The sequence below is a fragment of the Erythrolamprus reginae genome, chromosome 11 (assembly GCF_031021105.1).
Source record: "Erythrolamprus reginae isolate rEryReg1 chromosome 11, rEryReg1.hap1, whole genome shotgun sequence".
Taxonomy (NCBI): domain Eukaryota; kingdom Metazoa; phylum Chordata; class Lepidosauria; order Squamata; family Dipsadidae; genus Erythrolamprus; species Erythrolamprus reginae.
Genome location: NC_091960.1, coordinates 6,270,232 through 6,290,327, shown reverse-complemented (window position 1 = coordinate 6,290,327; position 20,096 = coordinate 6,270,232). Strand labels below are relative to the sequence as shown.

Below are 20,096 nucleotides of genomic sequence, written 5' to 3'. Positions count from 1 at the left end.
ATCCCTGAGATATTGGAACCCTGATAGCAGGGTCCATCTTTTCATTAAACTAGACGTTACCCAGTTCCCAACTTCTAGTCTAGTGCAGAGGTAGGCAAAGTTAGCTCTTCTATGACTTTTTTATTTATTTATTTATTTATTCTGTCCAATACACAATGAGGGTTTTAGTGGGTATATATCTATATACACATAATAAAATGCATGATGAAGGTTATAGAGGAGATACTCATAGTAAAATATATCTAAGAAATAATAGAAAAGAAAGTATAGGAATAGAACATATCAATGAAAGAATAGAAGAGATATAGGAATAGAAGAAAGGTATAGGAGATATAGGAGAGCAATAGGACAGGGGACAGAAGGCACTCTAGTGCACTTGTACTCGCCCCTTACTGACCTCTTAGGAATCTGGAGAGGTCAATTGTAGATAATCTAAGGGTAAAGTGTTGGGGGTTTGGGGATGACACTATGGAGTCCGGTAATGAGTTCCACGCTTCGACAACTCGGTTACTGAAGTCATATTTTTTACAGTCAAGTTTGGAGCGGTTAATATTAAGTTTAAATCTGTTGTGTGCTCTTGTGTTGTTGTGGTTGAAGCTGAAGTAGTCGCCGACAGGCAAGACATTGCAGCATATGATCTTGTGGGCAATACTTAGATCTTGTTTAAGGCGTCTTAGTTCTAAACTTTCCAGGCCCAGGATTGAAAGTCTAGTCTCATAGGGTATTCTGTTTTGAGTGGAGGAGTGAAGGGCTCTTCTGGTGAAGTATCTTTGGACATTTTCAAGGGTGTTGATGTCTGAGATGCGATATGGGTTCCAAACAGATGAGCTGTATTCGAGGGTGGGTCTGGCAAAAGTTTTGTAAGCTCTGGTAAGTAGTGTGAGATTGCCAGAGCAGAAGCTACGTAGGATTAGGTTTACAACTCTTGAAGCCTTCTTGGCTATATTGTGGACTTCAACTCCCAGAATTCCTGAGCCAATCATGCTAGCTCAGGAATTCTGGGAGTTGAAGTCCACACGTCACAGAAGAGCCAACTTTGCCTACCCCTGGTCTAGTGGATGTATCCCATTCTGTACCGGTTGCCCCCTTTCACCCACCCCTCTTTGTTCTGCAGGTTTGCGCGCGCTCGTGAACAAGGATGGCAAAACCACTGGTGTTAAAAGAATTAATCAGGGGGATTTATTGAAGTATCAAAGGTGGTTAAAAGGCAGACATAGATATTTACATATATATTAACTTTCGGGCACGGGGGAAACAGTCTCGGGCTGCAGAGGAATAAACCCCTCTGTACACATCCCAATCCCCAGTTATATATTAATTATTATATTTTTCCTTTTTTTTTTTTAATCTCCCCTTCTTTCCAAGACAGAAACAATATAAAATAAAGAGAGGGAAAAAAAACCCGAGCCAGAGACGGACACAGAATCACACGGGTCGGTTTCTTCTTCTGTTTTTGTTTGCAAATTTTCTCCCCAAGACGAAGAAGAGACGAAGGGGGTGGTGGGGAGATTTGCAGGGGAAAAGGGGGGCGTTTACTGGCACAAATGAGAAAAATCCGGCAACCCCCCCCTCCCCCCCCCAAAAAAAAAACCCTGGAAGGAACTATCGGGAATCACCAAGCGTGAAGACGTGGTCAGAAGTTAAGAGAATATGGTGGGAATGCCCCTTTTTTGGGGGTGGGGGCGAAACACGAGAAGGGGGTCCGAGGAACGGCAGCTGCCTTGGGAATGGCGAGATGGGAAAGGCGTTCCAGGGGGGGGGGTTTCCCCAAAATTCAGCTATTCCAGGCATTATTTATTTACTTTTAATATCTACAGCAGTCTTGTTGCAATTGTCCCTGGGGCAAAAACCCCTAGTGGATCCTGGAGCCATCTTCTACCCCAGCTGCGTCTTAGAATTTCATTGAAAACAGGATCGAAGCCTGGGGCTGAGTAGTCTCTACGTTCCGGTTCTGCTTTTGTTGATGTTGTTGTTGTTTTCATTTTGCAGAGCGGCCAAAATCAGCTTCTTATGGAGGAGATGGGACTGGGGAGAGGAGGAGGAGGAGGAGGAGGAGGAGAGGAGAGGAGAGGAAAAGAAAAGAAAGAAAGAAAGAAAGGAAGGAAGGAAGAGAGAGAGAGAAAGAGAAAGAAGGAAAGGAAAGAAAGAAAGAAAGAGAAAGAAGGAAAGAAAGGAAAGAAAGAAAGGAAGGAATGAAGAAGGAAAGGAAAGAAAGAAAGAAGGAAAGAAAGAAAGAAAGAAGGAAAGGAAGGAAAGAAAGAGAAAGAAAGAAAGAGAAAGAAGGAAGGAAGGAAAGAAAGGAAGGAAGGAAAGAAAGAAAGAGAAAGGAAGGAAGAAAGAAGGAAAGGAAGGAAAGAAAGAAAGAGAAAGAAGGAAGGAAGGAAGGAAGGAAAGAAAGGAAAGAAAGAAAGGAAGGAAGAAAAGGAGACGGGGGAAAGGCAGAAGGAAAGAAGGAGAGGAAGAGGAGAGGGTAGCTTAGAACCAAGGTTCTCCAATCTTGGCAATTTCTAAGACTTGGGGACTTCCAATTCCCACAATTCTCTGGGATGAGCTGGCTGGAGAATTCTGGGAATTGAAGTCCACAAGTCTTAGGCATTGCCAAGATTGGAGAACCCTGGTTCTAGGCTACTTACGTCCCTGTGGGTCTTGGGTCAGAGCAGGATGGTTATTATCACCACTTTACACAAAAGGGAAGGAGGGAGGAGTCGAAGACAACTTTTAATCTGCATTTCACCAATATATTTAAGCCGGCTGGACTGTATAAAAAAAACAAAACAGGACAATAAAAATAGCCACGTCCTCCACCTGTCGTGGAAGTGTGCTTGTCCAGATGGAACAGGTGACGAGGTGAACGATGTGTGCGGGGACTGGATTGCTCAGGTGGGCATCACCTGCCTTCCGGCCAAGGTGGTCACAATAACAAGGATGAGACAGACAGACAGACAGACACACACACACCCGTCCTCTTCCTCCCACCCTCCCTCCCACCCCACTTCCCCCTCCCAAAAAACTATCATGGCTTTGAAGAAATTAAATCTGCTTCTGACCTCCCAAGAGTCCTCGAGCGGCCCGGCCAGCGCTGACCGGAAAAAGCATGCAGCCCAAAAAGGATCCCCCACCTTGAAGAGAGAACACCCCCCCAAAGATATCCCCGAGATGCCCCCTTTGCGGCCGACGGTCATCGCGCCAGCATTCCGGAATGGCGGGGGGGATAGCGGAGGTTGAAGAATGCAGAGGCGAGGTCCCTGTGGTCATCCAGAACCCGGACAAGGAGGTCAAGGGTTCTCCATCCCTTCAGAAGACCTGGGAGGGTGGTGGCTCTAAAGAGGCCCCCATTTGCCTTGTGCCTCCCTCCCCATGTATTGGGAACCTCAGTGCTAATACATGGGAAGATCGGATCTAACAAGCAATTGTGGGTTGGGGGGTGGGACTTGCCTTCAACACCCCCTGGCTCTTCCACCACCTCCCCTTTTATTTACAAACGGCCCCTTCCTTCCCCCTCCCGCCCTCCAAACGGTACCGATTCCACCCCAAAAATTCCAAAAATTACATCAGCTCTGTTCCCCCCTCCCCATCTCGCTTTCATTATTATTATTGTTATTATTATTTCGGAGGAGAGGGGAACAGAGCTTAGCACAGTGGTTCTCAACCTTTCTAAGGCCACGACCCCTTAGTACGGTTCCTCGTGTTGTGGTGACCCCCAACCATAAGTCGAGCGCCAATTCTCCCAGCTGATTGGCAGGAAGGTCAGAGAGACGCCCCCACTTTAAACGCCCATTTGGTCGGATTGTAAAAATATGTTCTAAGAAGAGAAGCTTCAGTTCCTAATACCGGGAGAAATTTGTCTTTTCCCAGGGTCTCAGGCGACCCCCGTGAAATGGTCACTCGACCCCCCAAGGGGTCCTGACCCCCAGGTTGAGAACCACTGGCTTAGCACGTCTACCCAGCCGGAAAGGTTGGGGGATGAAAGAGGGGTTTTTTTGGTGGGAGGAAGAGGCATCGAAAGGTAGAGAGGAGGGGGGGGATGAGAGGGGGGGAGGAGCTTCCTGGAAAAGGGGAGGGGTTTAAAAAAATCCCTCGGTTTCAAAAAAAATCAAACCGGGGGGAAAAAAAACGAGTGGCAGCCACCGGCGGTTGGTTTTTGTACACGATGGCAGAGGGGGGGGTTGTGTTCTTTAAAGCAACGTTTTGTTCGTTTGTTTCCGTTTTTTGAAGCCAGCGTTCCCCACCCCAGCTGGGACAGCGGCTGTTTTTGCAACCTATTTTGCAGCGCGCACCCCTTCTTTCGCCAGCTTCTCCCCAGACCCCTTCCCCCCCCCTCCTCCTCTTCCTTGGCCCCCCGCCCGGCTTAGATGAAAAATTCCTCCTTGCGTTTATGGCCATCTCCGCCGTTCAGAAAAGCTTCGCGGGCTTCCCCGTGCTCATCGAGACCACTGGCCTCGTGCGTCAAGTAGGAACCTGTGACAAGCGGAAAAAAAATGGGGGGGGGGGGAGAGGGGTGAGTTAAGGAAGTCAACGTTCGAATATGAGAGCCGGATTAGAAACATAGAAACGTAGAAGACTGACGGCAGAAAAAGACCTCATGGTCCATCTTGTCTGCCCTTATACTATTTCCTGTATTTTATATTACAATGGATCTATGTTTATCCCAGGCATGTTTAAATTCAGTTCCTGTGGATTTACCAACCACATCTGCTGGAAGTTTGTTCCAAGGATCTACTACTATTTCAGTAAAATAATATTTTCTCACGTTGCTTTTGATCTTTCCCCCAACTAACTTCAGATTGTGTCCCCTTGTTCTTGTGTTCACTTTCCTATTAAAAACACTTCCCTCCTGAACCTTATTTAACCCTTTAACATATTTAAACGTTTCGATCATGTCCCCCCTTTTCCTTCTGTCCTCCAGACTATACAGATTGAGTTCATTAAGTCTTTCCTGATACGTTTTATGCTTAAGACCTTCCACCATTCTTGTAGCCCGTCTTTGGACCCGTTCAATTTTGTCAATATCTTTTTGTAGGTGAGGTCTCCAGAACTGAACACAGTACTCCAAATGTGGTCTCACCAGCGCTCTATATAAGGGGATCACAATCTCCCTCTTCCTGCTTGTTATACCTCTAGCTATGCAGCCAAGCATCCTACTTGCTTTCCCTACCGCCTGACTGCACTGTTCACCCCATTTTGAGGCTGTCAGAAATCACTGCCCCTAAATCCTTCTCTTCTGAAGTTTTTGCTAACACAGAACTGCCAATGCAATACTCAGATTGAGGATTCCTTTTCCCCAAGTGCATTATTTTACATTTGGAAACATTAAACTGCAGTTTCCATTGCTTTGACCATTTATCTAGTAAAGCTAAATCATTTACCATATTATATATTACAGACCCCACAGGTTATTTCTGTGATTTACAAATTAAGACACTGAAAACTGTGTCTTCCTTCCAATTCAGCGTGAGTCATGTTAATTAGAGAGTGGATCAAAGAAAACTATTTGGAGAGTTTTGGTTTTCTGGATGAGACTTTAATTAACAGCCGCTAGAAGCAACGGACTGATTTCTTGCTGTATATTTTAAACAGTTAAACTTTTTATTATTATTATTATTATTATTATTATTATTATTATTATTATTATTAATTAGATTTGTATGCCGCCCCTCTCCGTAGACTCGGGGCGGCTCACAACACAATAAAAACAGTTCCTGGCAAATCTAATAATTTACGATTTAAAATTTAAAATAGTTAAAAAAAACCATTTTTAAGCAGACATACCTACAAACATACCATACATAAATTATATAGGCGCAGGGGAGATATCTCAGTTCCCCCATGCCTGACGACAAAGGTGGGTTTTAAGGAGTTTGCGAAAGGCAAGGAGGGTAGGGGCAGTTCTAATCTCTGGGGGGAGCTGGTTCCAGAGAGTCGGGGCCGCCACAGAGAAGGCTCTTCCCCTGGGGCCCGCCAACCGACATTGTTTAGTTGACGGGACCCGGAGAAGGCCCACTAGTAAACTGTTAGAAATTATATGCTGAAAACTCGTCAACTCCGTGTGTGTGGACCTATTTCTTTGGGGGTTCATCATCAGGACAGAACAACTCCAACCTTGGCAACTTTAAAAATTCTGGACTTCAAATCCCAGCATTCCTCAACCAGGGAAGCTGAGGGTAAATTATATGCTGCAACGCCCTGCCTGTTAAGGATTACTTCAGCTTCAACCGAAACAACACAAGAGCACACAACAGATTCAAGCTTAATATTAAGCGCGCCAAACTTGACTTTAAAAAATATGACTTTATAATCGAGTTGTCGAAGTGTGGAACTCACTATCGGACTCCGTAGTATCATCCCCAAACCCCCAACACTTTACCCTTAGACTATCTACGGTTGACCTCAACAGGTTCTTAAGAGGTCAGTAAGGGGCGTACATAAGTGCACCAGAGTGCCCACCATCACCTGTCCTATAGTCTCTCCTATATCGCCTATATCTTCTCTTCTATCTCTTCTATCCATCATCTATCTATTCTATCTTTTTTATCTCTTATATTTTCTGCTATTCTCTCTAGTTGAATTGTGACCGGAAACTGATCGGCAACCAATGCAGACTGCGGAGTGTTGGTGTGACATGGGCATACTTAGGGAAGCCCATGATTGCTCTCGCAATAAGACACTGTCTTGATTTTTGGGAAAACACAGTACAGTGATACCTTGTCTTACAAACTTAATTGGTTCCGGGATGAGGTTCTTAAGGTGAAAAGTTTGTAAGACGAAACAATGTTTCCCATAGGAATCAATGGAAAAGCGATTAATGCGTGCAAGCCCAAAATTCACCCCTTTTGCCAGCCGAAGCGCTCGTTTTTGCGCTGCTGGGATTCTCCTGAGGCTCCACTACATGGGAAACCCCACCTCCGGACTTCTGTGTTTTTGCAATGCTGCAGGGGAATCCCAGCATCGCAAAAACAAGTGCTTTGCTGGCAATGGAAGTCCGGAGGTGGGGTTTCCCAGCAAAGGGATCATCAGTGAAATCGCAGCATCACAAAAACACCGAAGTCCTCGAAACCCCACCTCCATACCTCTGTATTTTTGCACTGCTGGGATTCCCCTGAGGCTCCCCTCACTGGGAAATCCCACCTCCAGACTTCAGTTGCCAGCGAAGCGCCAGTTTTTGCACTGCTGGTATTCCCCTGCTGGTATTCCCCTGCAGCATCACAAAAACACGGAAGTCCGGAGGTGCGGTTTCCCAGCGGCAGCAGTGGGTTTGCAAGGTGAAAATAGTTTGTAAGATGAGGCAAAAAAATCTTAAACCCCGGGTTTGTATCTCAAAAAGTTTGTATGACGAGGCGTTTGTAAGATGAGGTATCACAGTACTATCCTCTGGGTAACAGAACAAAGATGATAAGGAAGAGCCAGCTTCGGGCAGCCTTTGTCAATCTAGTGTCCTTCCGACGTGGTGACCATCACCCCACCATCCACAAGAGACACAATGGGTGCGTGGCTGCAACAGAAGTCTTACAGCCGTGCCTCCAAGGTGGGGCTGCTTTTCCCGAAAGACTCGCTTTAAGAATTACAAGCGAGATCACGGCACATCAGGGCCGGATCGCAAACCCAATTCGATTGGTGCCCAAAAAAACAGCAGCTCCAGTCTAGGAAGGCAGAGAATAATAACTCTCGCAAGGCACAGGAGAACCAGCCAAGCATGACACTCATTGATCATGTCAAGTGCCATCATATTTCAACCCAACTCACACACCTACATGCTGTTCGCTCTGGCCCATTATTTAAGGTATGTACAAGGCCAGGTTATTTGTGAGGCTGGAGGTATCTGCTCGTTCCACTAGGTCAGATAGAAGAGAGATTCTATTGGCGGGGATGGGGAAGGCAGAGTTTCTCTGTAGCCACGAAGAGCCTACTGAGATACAGGGGACCATCTAGTCTTCTGAAAGACAGGGAAGACCTGGTTTTTCCCCCTGGAATGCCCCTAAATGCAGCCACGAGAGCCGTCATGGGCTTACCTAGGTTTGCCTTACTAACCTTTCTGCCGGATGGAGCACCACACCATGACGATAAGGACGCAGATGACCAGAAAGACGAGGAGAGCCAGGATGCCCCCAACAATGGCATAGGGCACCGAGGTCTGGGCCTCTACAATAGCCCCGGGATCTGCAGAGGAGAAGAAGGAAGGTGCTGAAGAGATGAACAAGAACGGTCCTGCTTTGTCAAAAGAAAGAGGGAAGGAAGGTTCTCTTCCATTTTTCCTGATTTTTACACACACACACACACACACACAAACACCCGCCGCTTGACATGGCTATCTCGCCATGGGACAGCTTGACCCAGGACAAGTCAACAATTCAATTAGTTGAAATAATTTTCAAAACATTTTAATTTTTGTCATTCACATGCCCTTTTGTTCCTCCCCCCCCCCCCCCAATATTAGAAACAGAAACATAGAAGACTGACGGCAGAAAAAGACCTCGTGGTCCATCTAGTCTGCCCTTATACTATTTCCTGTATTTCATCTTACAATGGATCTATGTTTATCCCAGGCATGTTTAAATTCAGTGACTGTGGATTTACCAACCACGTCTGCTGGAAGTTTGTTCCAAGCATCTACTACTCTTTCAGTGAAATAATATTTTCTCATGTTGCCTTTGATCTTTCCCCCAACTAACTTCAGATTGTGTCCCCTTGTTCTTGTGTTCACTTTCCTATTAAAAACACTTCCCTCCTGGACCTTATTTAACCCCTTAACATATTTAAATGTTTCGATCATGTCCCCCCTTTTCCTTCTGTCCTCCAGACTATACAGATGGAGTTCATTAAGTCTTTCCTGATACGTTTTATGCTTAAGACCTTCCACCATTCTTGTAGCCCGTCTTTGGACCCGTTCAATTTTGTCAATATCTTTTTGTAGGCGAGGTCTCCAGAACTGAACACAGTATTCCAAATGTGGTCTCACCAGCGCTCTATATAAGGGGATCACAATCTCCCTCTTCCTGCTTGTTATACCTCTAGCTATGCAGCCAAGCATCTTACTTGCTTTTCCTACTGCCCGACCACACTGCTCACCCATTAGTGTCAACTCTTGTTCCGTGGTAAATTGTCTCACGGTGAATTGGCCGTGGAGAGTTTTCCCGGGGTGAGCTGGCTGTGATGAGTGGTCCTAGACCAGTGATGGTGAACTTTTTTTTTCCCCTTGGGTGCCGAAAGAGCATGAGTGCCCACACCCATAATTCAATGCCTGGGGAGGGCGAAAACAGCTTCCCCAGCCCCCTGGAGGCCCTCTGGAGGCCGGAAACGGCCTTTTTCCCCATCTTCTGGTGGTCCCAGTAGACTCGTGTTTTGCCCTCCAAAGGCTTCCCTGGAGCTGGGGGAGTGTAAAACTGTCCTCTCCGTCCCCCTGGAGGCCCTCTGGAGGCCGGAAACGGCCTTTTTCCCCATCTTCTGGTGGTCCCAGTAGACTCGTGTTTTGCCCTCCAAAGGCTTCCCTGGAGCTGGGGGAGTGTAAAAATGTCCTCTCCCATCCTCCTGGAGGCTCCCTGGAAGCGAAAAACATCTTCTCAGGGCCTCTATGAGACCCAAAAACCCTGCACGTTGGAGCTGAGCTAGGGCAACGGCTCCTGTGCCAGCAGATATGGCTTCACATGTGCCATAGGTTCGCCATCACTGCCCTAGACCCAAGTGCAAAGGGACCACAAAGACCAGAAAGAGCAGCTGCCCGAAGATCGGGAACATGAGGTTGTAGCTTGAGGCGGAAGGCCGCCAAAATGTTTGCTTTGAACTTACCGTAAACCACCAGAACGTACTGGTCCGAGGACCGTCCGTGTTTGTTGGCCACTTGGCACGAGTAGGTGCCGTTGTCCAGCATGCTGAGGCTGGGGATGGTTAGCACTTCGCCCTCTATCAGCGCTCGCTCGGGCAACGTGTCGTTCGCTCGGCTCCATTTAAGGTCTCTGGGCCTGCAAGGGGCACCCAAAAAGGATCCATTAGCCTGTGCCTCCATCCCCGGACTCCTTCTCTGGTGCCGCCTTCTGGCCATCCGCACCGCATCCTTTCCATCTACACACACACACACACTTGAAAAAAGCAGCTCTTTGCTCCTCAAGGTTACCCGCTGCCAGCCCAGGTGATGGATGGACACGTGAGGCAGCAGCAGCTGGATCAAGGGGCCACTCGAGTAATAACTCTGCTCGGGAATTGTACCCATCAGTCAGGCGGGTCAGGGAGAGAGGCAAGGACAGCTTGTTCACGAAAGGGTGGGTGGGAAAATGGAGGGTATTTGGGCTTCAGGAGTCCTAACGGGACAGGCAAGACGTTTAGGCAAAATGGCTTTATTATATTGATGGGAGCCACAGCCAAGACAGGAATCCTTTGGGTTTTTTTTTAAAAAAAACACACCATGTTTCCCCCAAAATAAGACCCTGTCTTATATTTTTTTCGAACCCTGAAATAAGCGCTTCACCATATTGCCATGCACTCAAAAGCCTGATTTGGCTTATTATCTATCTATCTATCTATCTATCTATCTATCTATCTATCTATCTATCTATCTATCTATCTATCTATCTACCTACCTACCTATCTACCTATCTATATATCATCTATCTACCTACCTACCTACCTATCACCTATCTACCTACCTACCTACCTACCTATCTATCTATATCTATCCATCCATCCATCCATCTATTATCTATCTATCTATCTATCTATCTATCTATCTATCTATCTATCTATCTATCTATCTATCTATCTATCTATCTATCTATATCCACCCACCCATCTACCCACCCATCTACCCACCCATCTACCCACCCACCCACCCACCCACCCACCCACCCACCCACCCACCCACCCACCCACCCACCCACCCATCCATCCATCCATCCATCTATCTATCTATCTATCTATCTATCTATCTATCTATCTATCTATCTGTGATTTATAAGCCACCCAACTCCTTCCAGATTCCTTACTATCGGGGGATATCTTATTTTTGGGGAAACAGGGTAATATTTAAGTTTATTTTTAAAAAAAATTAAAAAGAAGATATTGGGGTGGGGGGAGAGAAAAAACATAAGAAGATATTAAAAAGTGCCTTTAAAAAAAATTAACCGATATCCTTCCTAGTGGAATGCTGATTAATATAATACGACAGTGTGAATTTTCCACCCCTTACAAAACAGGCCAAAAGAATTTTATATCGATTACAAAATAATTAAGGGGGAAGACAACAGTGATACGAATAATATATAAAGATATAAAAGCAATAAAGATTATTCGTAATAATGGTGGGGGGGGGGGAAAGAGAGGCAAGATTAAAAATCCCCCCAATCACTTAACGAACTGTTATGGTAATTGGCTTGTAGAAAATTTAGCACAGCTTCAATCCAAAATCATCTCCCAAAATTAAGCCTAACTGATCCTGGATCCGATAACCGTGTCTAGCAATTATCAGTTGCGGATTGGCTAAATACAATAAATCCAATCTTCCAAGCCAATTTGCCCAGGACAGAAATCCTGTTAACTCTTCAGCCTATTGGCATTAGCAGCAAAATACAGAGACGAAAGACAGACCAGAATTGCTGACACACTGAGCCGGAGCAAGCAAGGGTTTGTTTACTGTCCTATTTTTGCATATTATTTTTCTTTTTTTAAAATCAAACGGCATCTCCTTCGCCAAGGTTATATAAAAACATTCCAACCCCAATCGTCGGAGGAGAAAAGTGACTCAGATGTGTACATGCCACCAAGAGTTATTCTTTTTCTAAAATGCCATTGGTTGTGAAAACTGTCTCCCGTGTCTCATTTTTCACACATGCGTGCACAGACTGTTTTCCAAACAGCTGATGCTCCAAAACAGAGAGAAGTCAAAATTGAAATCAACATCTCCCGAAAGAGGATGAGATTATTTGCGCTAGATCAAAAAGGGCCTCGGTTGGTTTATATGTAGTGGCCCCTAAACAGGGCTCACTAAATTGGACCAATCAAATTATAGAAATTAAGATTTAGATTGCGTGGTGGGAGGGCCAGGTGTCAATGAGACTTGGAAGTTCATCATTTATCATCATCATTGCCATTATTATCATCGTCAACTTGGTGGCTGGGGAATTCTGGGAGTTGAAGTCCACACATTTTCAAAGTTGTTTTATGGATTCCACTCTAGTAATTTTAAACTCTGGCTTCCATTTTGTATTTGGTTCTGCCCCTTAAGGCCAAAAATCTTATTTTAGAAATTGAATCAGTTAGTGGACCTTGAAATCTTAAGGTTTCTTAAAAAAAAAATAATAAGGCAAAACCTTCCAGTTTAAAATCTGCCCAGTTCTTTTCTAAGGTATCCTGTATCCTGGGCTACAGGTAGGGTGAGAAATGTATTTATTAGGTATCTGTCGGTCTGTCTGTCTACCTTTCTACCTACCTACCTACCTACCTACCTTTCTTTCTTTCTTCCGACCTAACTTTCTATCTATCTATCTATCTATCTATCTATCTATCTATCTATCTATCTCTCTCTCTCTCTCTCTCTCTATCTATCTATCTATCTATCTATCTATCTATCTATCTACTGTCTGTCTATCTAATCCATCCATCCATCCCTCTCTCCTCCCCTATCTATTATCTATCTATCTATCTATCTATCTATCTATCTATCTATCTATCTATCTATCTACTGTCTGTCTATCTAATCCATCCATCCATCCCTCTCTCCTCCCCTATCTATTATTTGTCTGTACGTCCGTCCGTCCGTCCTTCCATCCATCCATCCATCCATCCATCCATCCATCCATCCATCCATCCATCTATCTATCTATTATAAAAACCAGATATGCACATTAATTCTAACTAATTTATCCTCCTATTTTTCCCACAACAACAACCTTATAAGGTAGGTTGGACTAAAAGAGAGAGAGACTGGCCCAAATTCACCCAGCTGGCTTTCATGCCTACGGTAGGACTAGAACTCACTGTCTCCTGGTGATTGGCTCAAAGTCACCCAGTTGCCTTTCATGCCTAAGGCAGGAATAGAACTCCTAGTCTTCCCAGCATGCTGTCTGGGGAATTCTGGGAGCTGAATCCCGCACAGCTTAAAATTGCTAAGACTGAGAAACACTGCTGCAGAATTCCACACCAAATAGCTATTGGCCATGCTGGCTGACCATCGGAAACCTACAAGTTGTCTCCAAGGTTCCCAGGGTGGTTTGATCAGCTTGTCTCCAGGAACTGTTTCTCCCATCGAGAGACCCAAAGGCGAAAGGATCTTTTTGTGAAAAGTTGGCTTTGTGATCTATTGTTTTAGTTAAAATGCAGACCGAGGCAGATTTGGTCTGATAATCAATACCCTTGGTTGACGAAGCCCAAAATATTCCAATATCTTACTTGACAGCGCTCATTTGTTAGGGGTCGCCAATTTCAGCTTCTCTAGGCACCAGATTTGGAGTTTAATAAATGTCAGTAAAAATTGGTCTTTTATTAAAAAAAAGAGAGAACTGGGTAACCGCGGCCACAACGGCTGCTACTTCCTTTTCCCAGGTTTTCTGAACAAGGTTCTTTCCTGCTGCCACTGGTTTGGTGCTGCAACCCAACAGGACCGACACAGACTTCAGAGGATAATCAGAACTGCAGAAAAAACAATTGCTGCCAACCTGCCTTCCATTGAGGACCTGTATACTGCACGAGTCAAAAAGAGGGCAGGGAAAATATTTACTGACCCCTCGCATCCTGGACACAAATTGTTTCAACTCCTACCCTCAAAACGTCGCTACAGAGCACTGCACACCAAGACAACTAGACACAAGAACAGTTTTTTTCCCGAACGCCATCACTCTACTAAACAAATAATTCCCTCAACACTGTCAGAATTTCTACTAAATCTGCACTTCTATTCTACTAGTTTTTCTCATCATTCCTTTCACCTGTTTCCTCCCATGTTGACTGTATGACTGTAACTTGTTGCATGTATCCTAAGATTTTTATTAATATTGCTTCTTCATTGCTTATTTGACCCCTATGACAATCATTAAGTGTCGTACCACATGATTCTTGACAAATGTATATTTTATTTTATGTATGATCAGAGAATATGCACCAAGACAAATTCCTTGTGGGTCCAATCACACGTGGCCAACAAAAATTCTATTCTATTCTATTCTATAAGTCCAAAATTTGCTTTTTTCCCATCCAAAAGGACTTACAGTGGGTTGCCGTTTACAGCACAGGTCAAAACTAACGTGTCTCCTTCCCTCATAACTCCCTGAGGAGGATGAATTCTCGCCGTCGGTGAGTCTAGAAAAAGAGAGGGGGCAAAAAAAGAAGCAAAATTAATAATAATGATGATGATGATGATGAAAAGCAACAAGAAAAACGTAGCCAATGTCATGATCTTAAAACCGAACTACAACGACTCGGGTATAAACCAGTACAGGTGGTCCCGGTAGTTATCGGCACACTGGGTGCTGTGCCAAAAGACCTCAGCCGGCATTTGAAAACAATAAACATTGACAAAGTCACAACCTGTGAGTTGCAAAAGGCCACCGTACTTGGGTGTGCACGCATCATATGAAAAGGCATCACACAATCCTAAATGCTTTGGGAGTGTTCGACTTGTGATATTGTGATAGGAAACCCAGCATATCCACCTTGTTTGCTGTGTATTATTGTTTTTTTTATGAATAATTAGTTTAGTTTAGTTTAGTTTATTTAGATTTGTATGCCGCCCCTCTCCGAAGACTCGGGGCGGCTAACAACAATAAAAAGCAATGTAACAAATCTAATATTAAAAAGTAATCTAAAAAACCCCAATTTAAGAGATCAATCATACCAACAAGCATACCATGTATAAATTCTATAAGCCTAGGGGAAAGGGAGAAAAGATTTTCAATTCCCCCATGCCTGACGACAGAGGTGGGTTTTAAGGAGCTTGCGAAAGGCAAGGAGGGTGGGGGCAACTCTGATATCTGGGGGGAGCTGGTTCCAGAGGGTTGGGGCCGCCACAGAGAAGGCTCTTCTCCTGGGTCCCGCCAAATGACATTGTTTAGTCGACGGGACCCGGAGAAGGCCAACTCTGTGGGACCTAACCGGTCGCTGGGATTCGTGCGGCAGAAGGCAGTCCCGGAGATATAATAAAGTGTAAATATGTTTTTCTTTGCAAATGGGAATGAGTGATTTTAAATGTTATTAGGGTTTTTAAAGACATTTTAACTATATTAATTTTTAGATATGGATACTGTATATAAGTAAACACAAGAACAAGGGGGGCACAGTCTGAGGTTAGTTGGGGAAAAGATTAGAAGTAACGTGAGAAAATATTATTTGACTGAAAGAGTAGTAGATGCTTGGAACAAACTCCCAGCAGACGTGGTTGGTAAATCCACAGTCACTGAATTGAAACATGACTGGGATAAACATAAATCCATCCTAAGATAAATTACAGGAAATAGTATAAGGGCAGACTAGATGGACAATGAGGTCTTTTTCTGCCGTCAATCTTCTACGTTTCTATATTGTTTTGATATGTACTGAGCCGCCCCAAGTCCTCGGAGAGGAGCGGCACATAAATCCAATAAATAAATAGATAAATGAAGAAAGAAAGGAAGGAAGGAAGGAAGGAAAGGAAGAAAGAAAGGAAAGAAACAAAGGAAAGAAACAAAGGAAAGAAACAAAGAAACAAAGAAAGAAAGGAAGGAAAGAAGGAAAGAAAAAAAAGAAAGAAAGAAAGAAAGAAAGAAAGAAAGAAAGAAAGACACATACACACACAAAGTGTCAGTTTTGGGCATAAACTATGGTAACCTGGCTATGGGATGCTACAAATGGCCATAAATTCAGCCAAGTTGTTGAGCATCCGAGGTAGTAGGATTGCATGGGAGGGGGCCCAATTGTTGGCATCCTGGATTCGGGTCATATGTCCCCTATTTTAAGTCTGTTGCAACTGTCGCTACATCGTTAAGTCAAAGACAAGCTGCATTCCCCCTCAGTAGCTTTTCTTTAACGAGGATCGTCGCATTAAAGGCAGAGGCCGCCGTTGGCTTCCGTCAAAGATGTTCAGGTTGGCTCAAAACGATCCTGACAGCTCACTCTTTGTAGCCATTGTACGAGGGAACTCACGGAAGGGGAAAAGAGAGAGAGAGATCAGATCCTGGTCGCCCTTATTTCTGACACACGGATTGGAATCAAAGGCAGGAGAAGCTTCAGGGAGCTGTGGCTTCTTTTGAATCCAGTGTGCCAGTTGGAAAAGGTGCTCCTGGTTTCCTTCTGATCTCTGGAAGAAATCCTGGCATTCGTCTCCGTGTGTGACAAGCAGCCTTTCAGATTTCTGGACGAGTTGCTACCCTTGTTCCTTTAATCTCTCTTCACAAGACTTGGTTTCCACTCCTCTAACCGTCTCCTAACGCTTGTCTGAACTAGTTCCAGATTGCTTTTTTCTTATTTCTATTTTTGGACTCGTATCACACAGCTGTCTCAGATGTCTGTCTCTTAATATGCTACCCCTGCAAGTTCTTCTCCATAAAAAAGGTAGAGACAAAGACAGGAATTTCTCCCTTCTGCAGTGGTGCAATATTTATTGCCTGGTGCAGTGTTTCCCAACCTTGGCAACTTGAAGAAATCTGGACTTCAACTCCCAGAATTCCCCAGCCAGCATTCGCCTGGTGCACCAGTTGCGGCCCTATCTGGACCGGAACTCACTGCTCACAGTCACTCATGCCCTCATCACCTCGAAGTTCGACTACTGTAATGCTCTCTACATGGGGCTACCTTTGAAAAGTGTTCGGAAACTTCAGATCGTGCAGAATGCAGCTGCGAGAGCAATCATGGGCTTTCCCAAATATGCCCATGTTACACCAACACTCTGCAGTCTGCATTGGTTGTCGATCAGTTTCCGGGCACAATTCAAAGTGTTGGTTATGACCTATAAAGCCCTTCATGGCATCGGACCAAAATACCTCCGGGACCGCCTTCTGCCGCACGAATCCCAGCGACCGGTTAGGTCCCACAGAGTTGGCCTTCTCCGGGTCCCGTCAACTAAACAATGTCATTTGGCGGGACCCAGGAGAAGAGCCTTCTCTGTGGCGGCCCCGACCCTCTGGAACCAGCTCCCCCCAGAGATTAGAACTGCCCCCATCCTCCTTGCCTTTCATAAAGTTCTTAAGACCCATCTCTGCCGTCAGGCATGGGGGAACTGACACATCTCCCCCGGGCCTATACAGTTTATTCATGGAATGTTTGTGTGTTTGTTTGCTTTTAATAATGGGTTTTTTAGTGTTTTTTAAATTATTAGATTTGTTCTTACGTTGCTCTTGTTATTGTTGTGAGCCGCCCCGAGTCTACGGAGAGGGGCAGCATACAAATCTAATAAATAAATAAATAAAATAAATAAATAAATAAATTTGCTGGCTGAGGAATTCTGGGAGTTGAAGTCCAAATATCTTCAAGTTGCCAAGGTTGGGAATCACTGTCCTAGTGGATGGCAAAGCTTTTTTTTCCTCGGCTGTCGATACCCGAGGATACCTGTCAAAGACTACTCCAGCTTCAACCACAACAACACAAGAGCACACCACAGATTCAAGCTTAATATTAACCGCTCCAAACTTGACTGTAAAAAACATGGCTTTAGTAATTGGGTTGTCGAAGCGTGGAACTCATTACCGGACTCTGTAGTATCATCCCCTAACCCCCAACATTTTACCCTTAGACTATCCACGGTTGACCTCTCCAGATTCCTAAGAGGTCAGTAAGGGGCGTGCATAAGCGCACTAGAGTGCCTTCCGTCCCCTGTCCTATAGTCTCTCCTATATCTCGTATTTCTTCTCTACTATATCCTCTATAACCTTCATTGTGTATGATTGTGTATTGGACAAAATAAATAAAAGTTACTGTGGATTTACCAACCACATCTGCTGGAAGTTTGTTCCAAGCATCTACGACTCTTTCAGTCAAATAATATTTTCTCATGTTGCTTTTGATCTTTCCCCCAACTAACCTCAGATGGTGTCCCCTTGTTCTTGTGTTCACTTTCCTATTAAAAACACTTCCCTCCTGGACCTTATTTAACCCTTTAACACATTTAAATGTTTCGATCATGTCCGTTTGTTTGAATGGCAATGACTGATTTTTAAGTCACTTGGGTTTTAGATTAGCTAGTTTTAAGTTTAATTGGATTTAGGATATTCTATACTGTTTTTAATATGTTGTAAACTGCTCCGAGTCGTCAGAGAGGGGTGGTATATAAATCCAATAAGTAAATAAATAATAAACAAATAAAATATGAACTAACTTTGCTGTTGATAATGTGTGTCCAGCCTCCCTGCTTCTGCTCACTTTTCGAGCTGATCAACATTTATTCCAATGTTATTTCTGCCTCCTTAGAATATTAGCTAACCCGTCCAGCCAAGGGTCATCCAAAAATGATCAGCATTCTCTCAGCTCTCTCATCAAAGTCATTAAAATGCTGGAGAGTGGGCGGCTTGGCCCTTCTCTGATGAAGCACCTTCTCCACACTCGGTGACCTAAGATTTTCAAGCCAGCTATCTGTCTACTTCATGTCACACCACCCAGCCTACACTTAACTACTTTGCTAATCAGATGGTTGGTAGAGTGTACTTGTTCAAACGCTGCTTCTGGGCTTCTTGGGAGGCATCTGGTTGATTGATGGGAAAACAGGATATTGGACTAGATGAGGTTTTAATCTGATCAAGGAGAATTGCTCTGGCTATTTGTTCTCTAGTTTAAAATACCTGAGTCAAGCTACTCTCCAAAGCACCTGAGGGCAAGAGAAGCAGCGATGAATGGAAACTAATCAAGGAAAGAAGCAACTTAGAACTAAGGAGAAAACTCCTGACAGCCAGAACATTTAATCAATTAATCAATGGAACAGCTTGCCTCCACTGGAGGTTTTAAAAATGAGATTAGACAACCATTTGTCTGAAGTGGTGTAAGGTTTCCTGTCTAAACAGGGGGTTGGACTAGAAGACCTCTAAGGTCCCTTCCAACTCTGTTATTCTATTCTACTATTCACTACTACTGGTTTTATATACTGCTCAAAAATAAAACTCAAATAACACATCCTAGGTCCGAATGAATGCAATATTCTCATAGAATGCTTTGTTCTGTACAAAGTTGAATGTGCACAACAGCAGGTGAAATTGATGGTCAATCAGTGTTGCTTCCTAAGTGGACAGTTTGATTTCACAGAAGTTTGATTTACTTGGAGTTATATTGTGTTGTTTAAGTGTTGCCTTTATTTTTTATTTTTTGGAGCAGTGTGTATATACAGTGGTACCTCTACTTAAGAACGCCTCTACTTAAGAACTTTTCTAGATAAGAACCGGGTGTTGAAGATTTTTTGGGCTCTTCTTAAGAACCATTTTCTACTTAAGAACGCGAGCCCGGAAAAATTTCCCAGGAAATTTGAGAGCGGCAGGAAGGCCCGGCCAGTTTCCTGCCATTCCCCCTTTAATCCATCTATCATCTATCTATCTATCTATCTATCTATCTATCTATCTATCTATCTATCTATCTATCTATCTATCTATCATCTGTCTATCTATCTATCTATCTATCTATCTATCTATCTATCTATCTATCTATCTATCTATCGTCTATCTATCGTCTATCTATCTATCTAATCTATCTATCTATCACCTATCTATCTATCTATCTATCTATCTATCTATCCTATCTATCTATCTATCTATCTATCTATCATCTGTCTATCTATCTATCTATCTATCTATCTATCGTCTATCTATCGTCTATCTATCTATCTAATCTATCTATCTATCACCTATCTATCTATCTATCTATCTATCTATCTATCTATCTATCCTATCTATCTATCTATCTATCTATCATCTGTCTATCTATCTATCTATCTATCTATCTATCTATCTATCTATCGTCTATCTATCGTCTATCTATCTATCTAATCTATCTATCTATCACCTATCTATCTATCTATCTATCTATCTATCTATCTATCTATCATCTATCTATCATCTATCTATCACCTATCTATCACCTATCTATCTATCTATCTATCTATCTATCATCTATCTATCTATCTATCTATCTATCATCTATCTATCTATCTATCTATCATCTATCTATCT

At 43.8% G+C, this 20,096-nt stretch overlaps 1 protein-coding gene across 1 annotated transcript in view; it reads right to left on the bottom strand.

Moving 5' to 3' along the window:
• Positions 1-4,348: 4,348 nt before the first annotated feature.
• CADM4 (cell adhesion molecule 4) overlaps positions 4,349-20,096 on the bottom strand; it is a 212,020-nt gene continuing 196,272 nt past the window's right edge. Inside the window, exons 6-9 of the mRNA XM_070764960.1 lie at positions 14,187-14,277; positions 9,781-9,953; positions 8,026-8,154; positions 4,349-4,458 (exon numbers count right to left, since the gene is read on the bottom strand). Coding sequence (XP_070621061.1) covers positions 4,349-4,458; positions 8,026-8,154; positions 9,781-9,953; positions 14,187-14,277 — 503 coding nt within the window. The remainder of the gene's footprint in view (positions 4,459-8,025; positions 8,155-9,780; positions 9,954-14,186; positions 14,278-20,096) is intronic.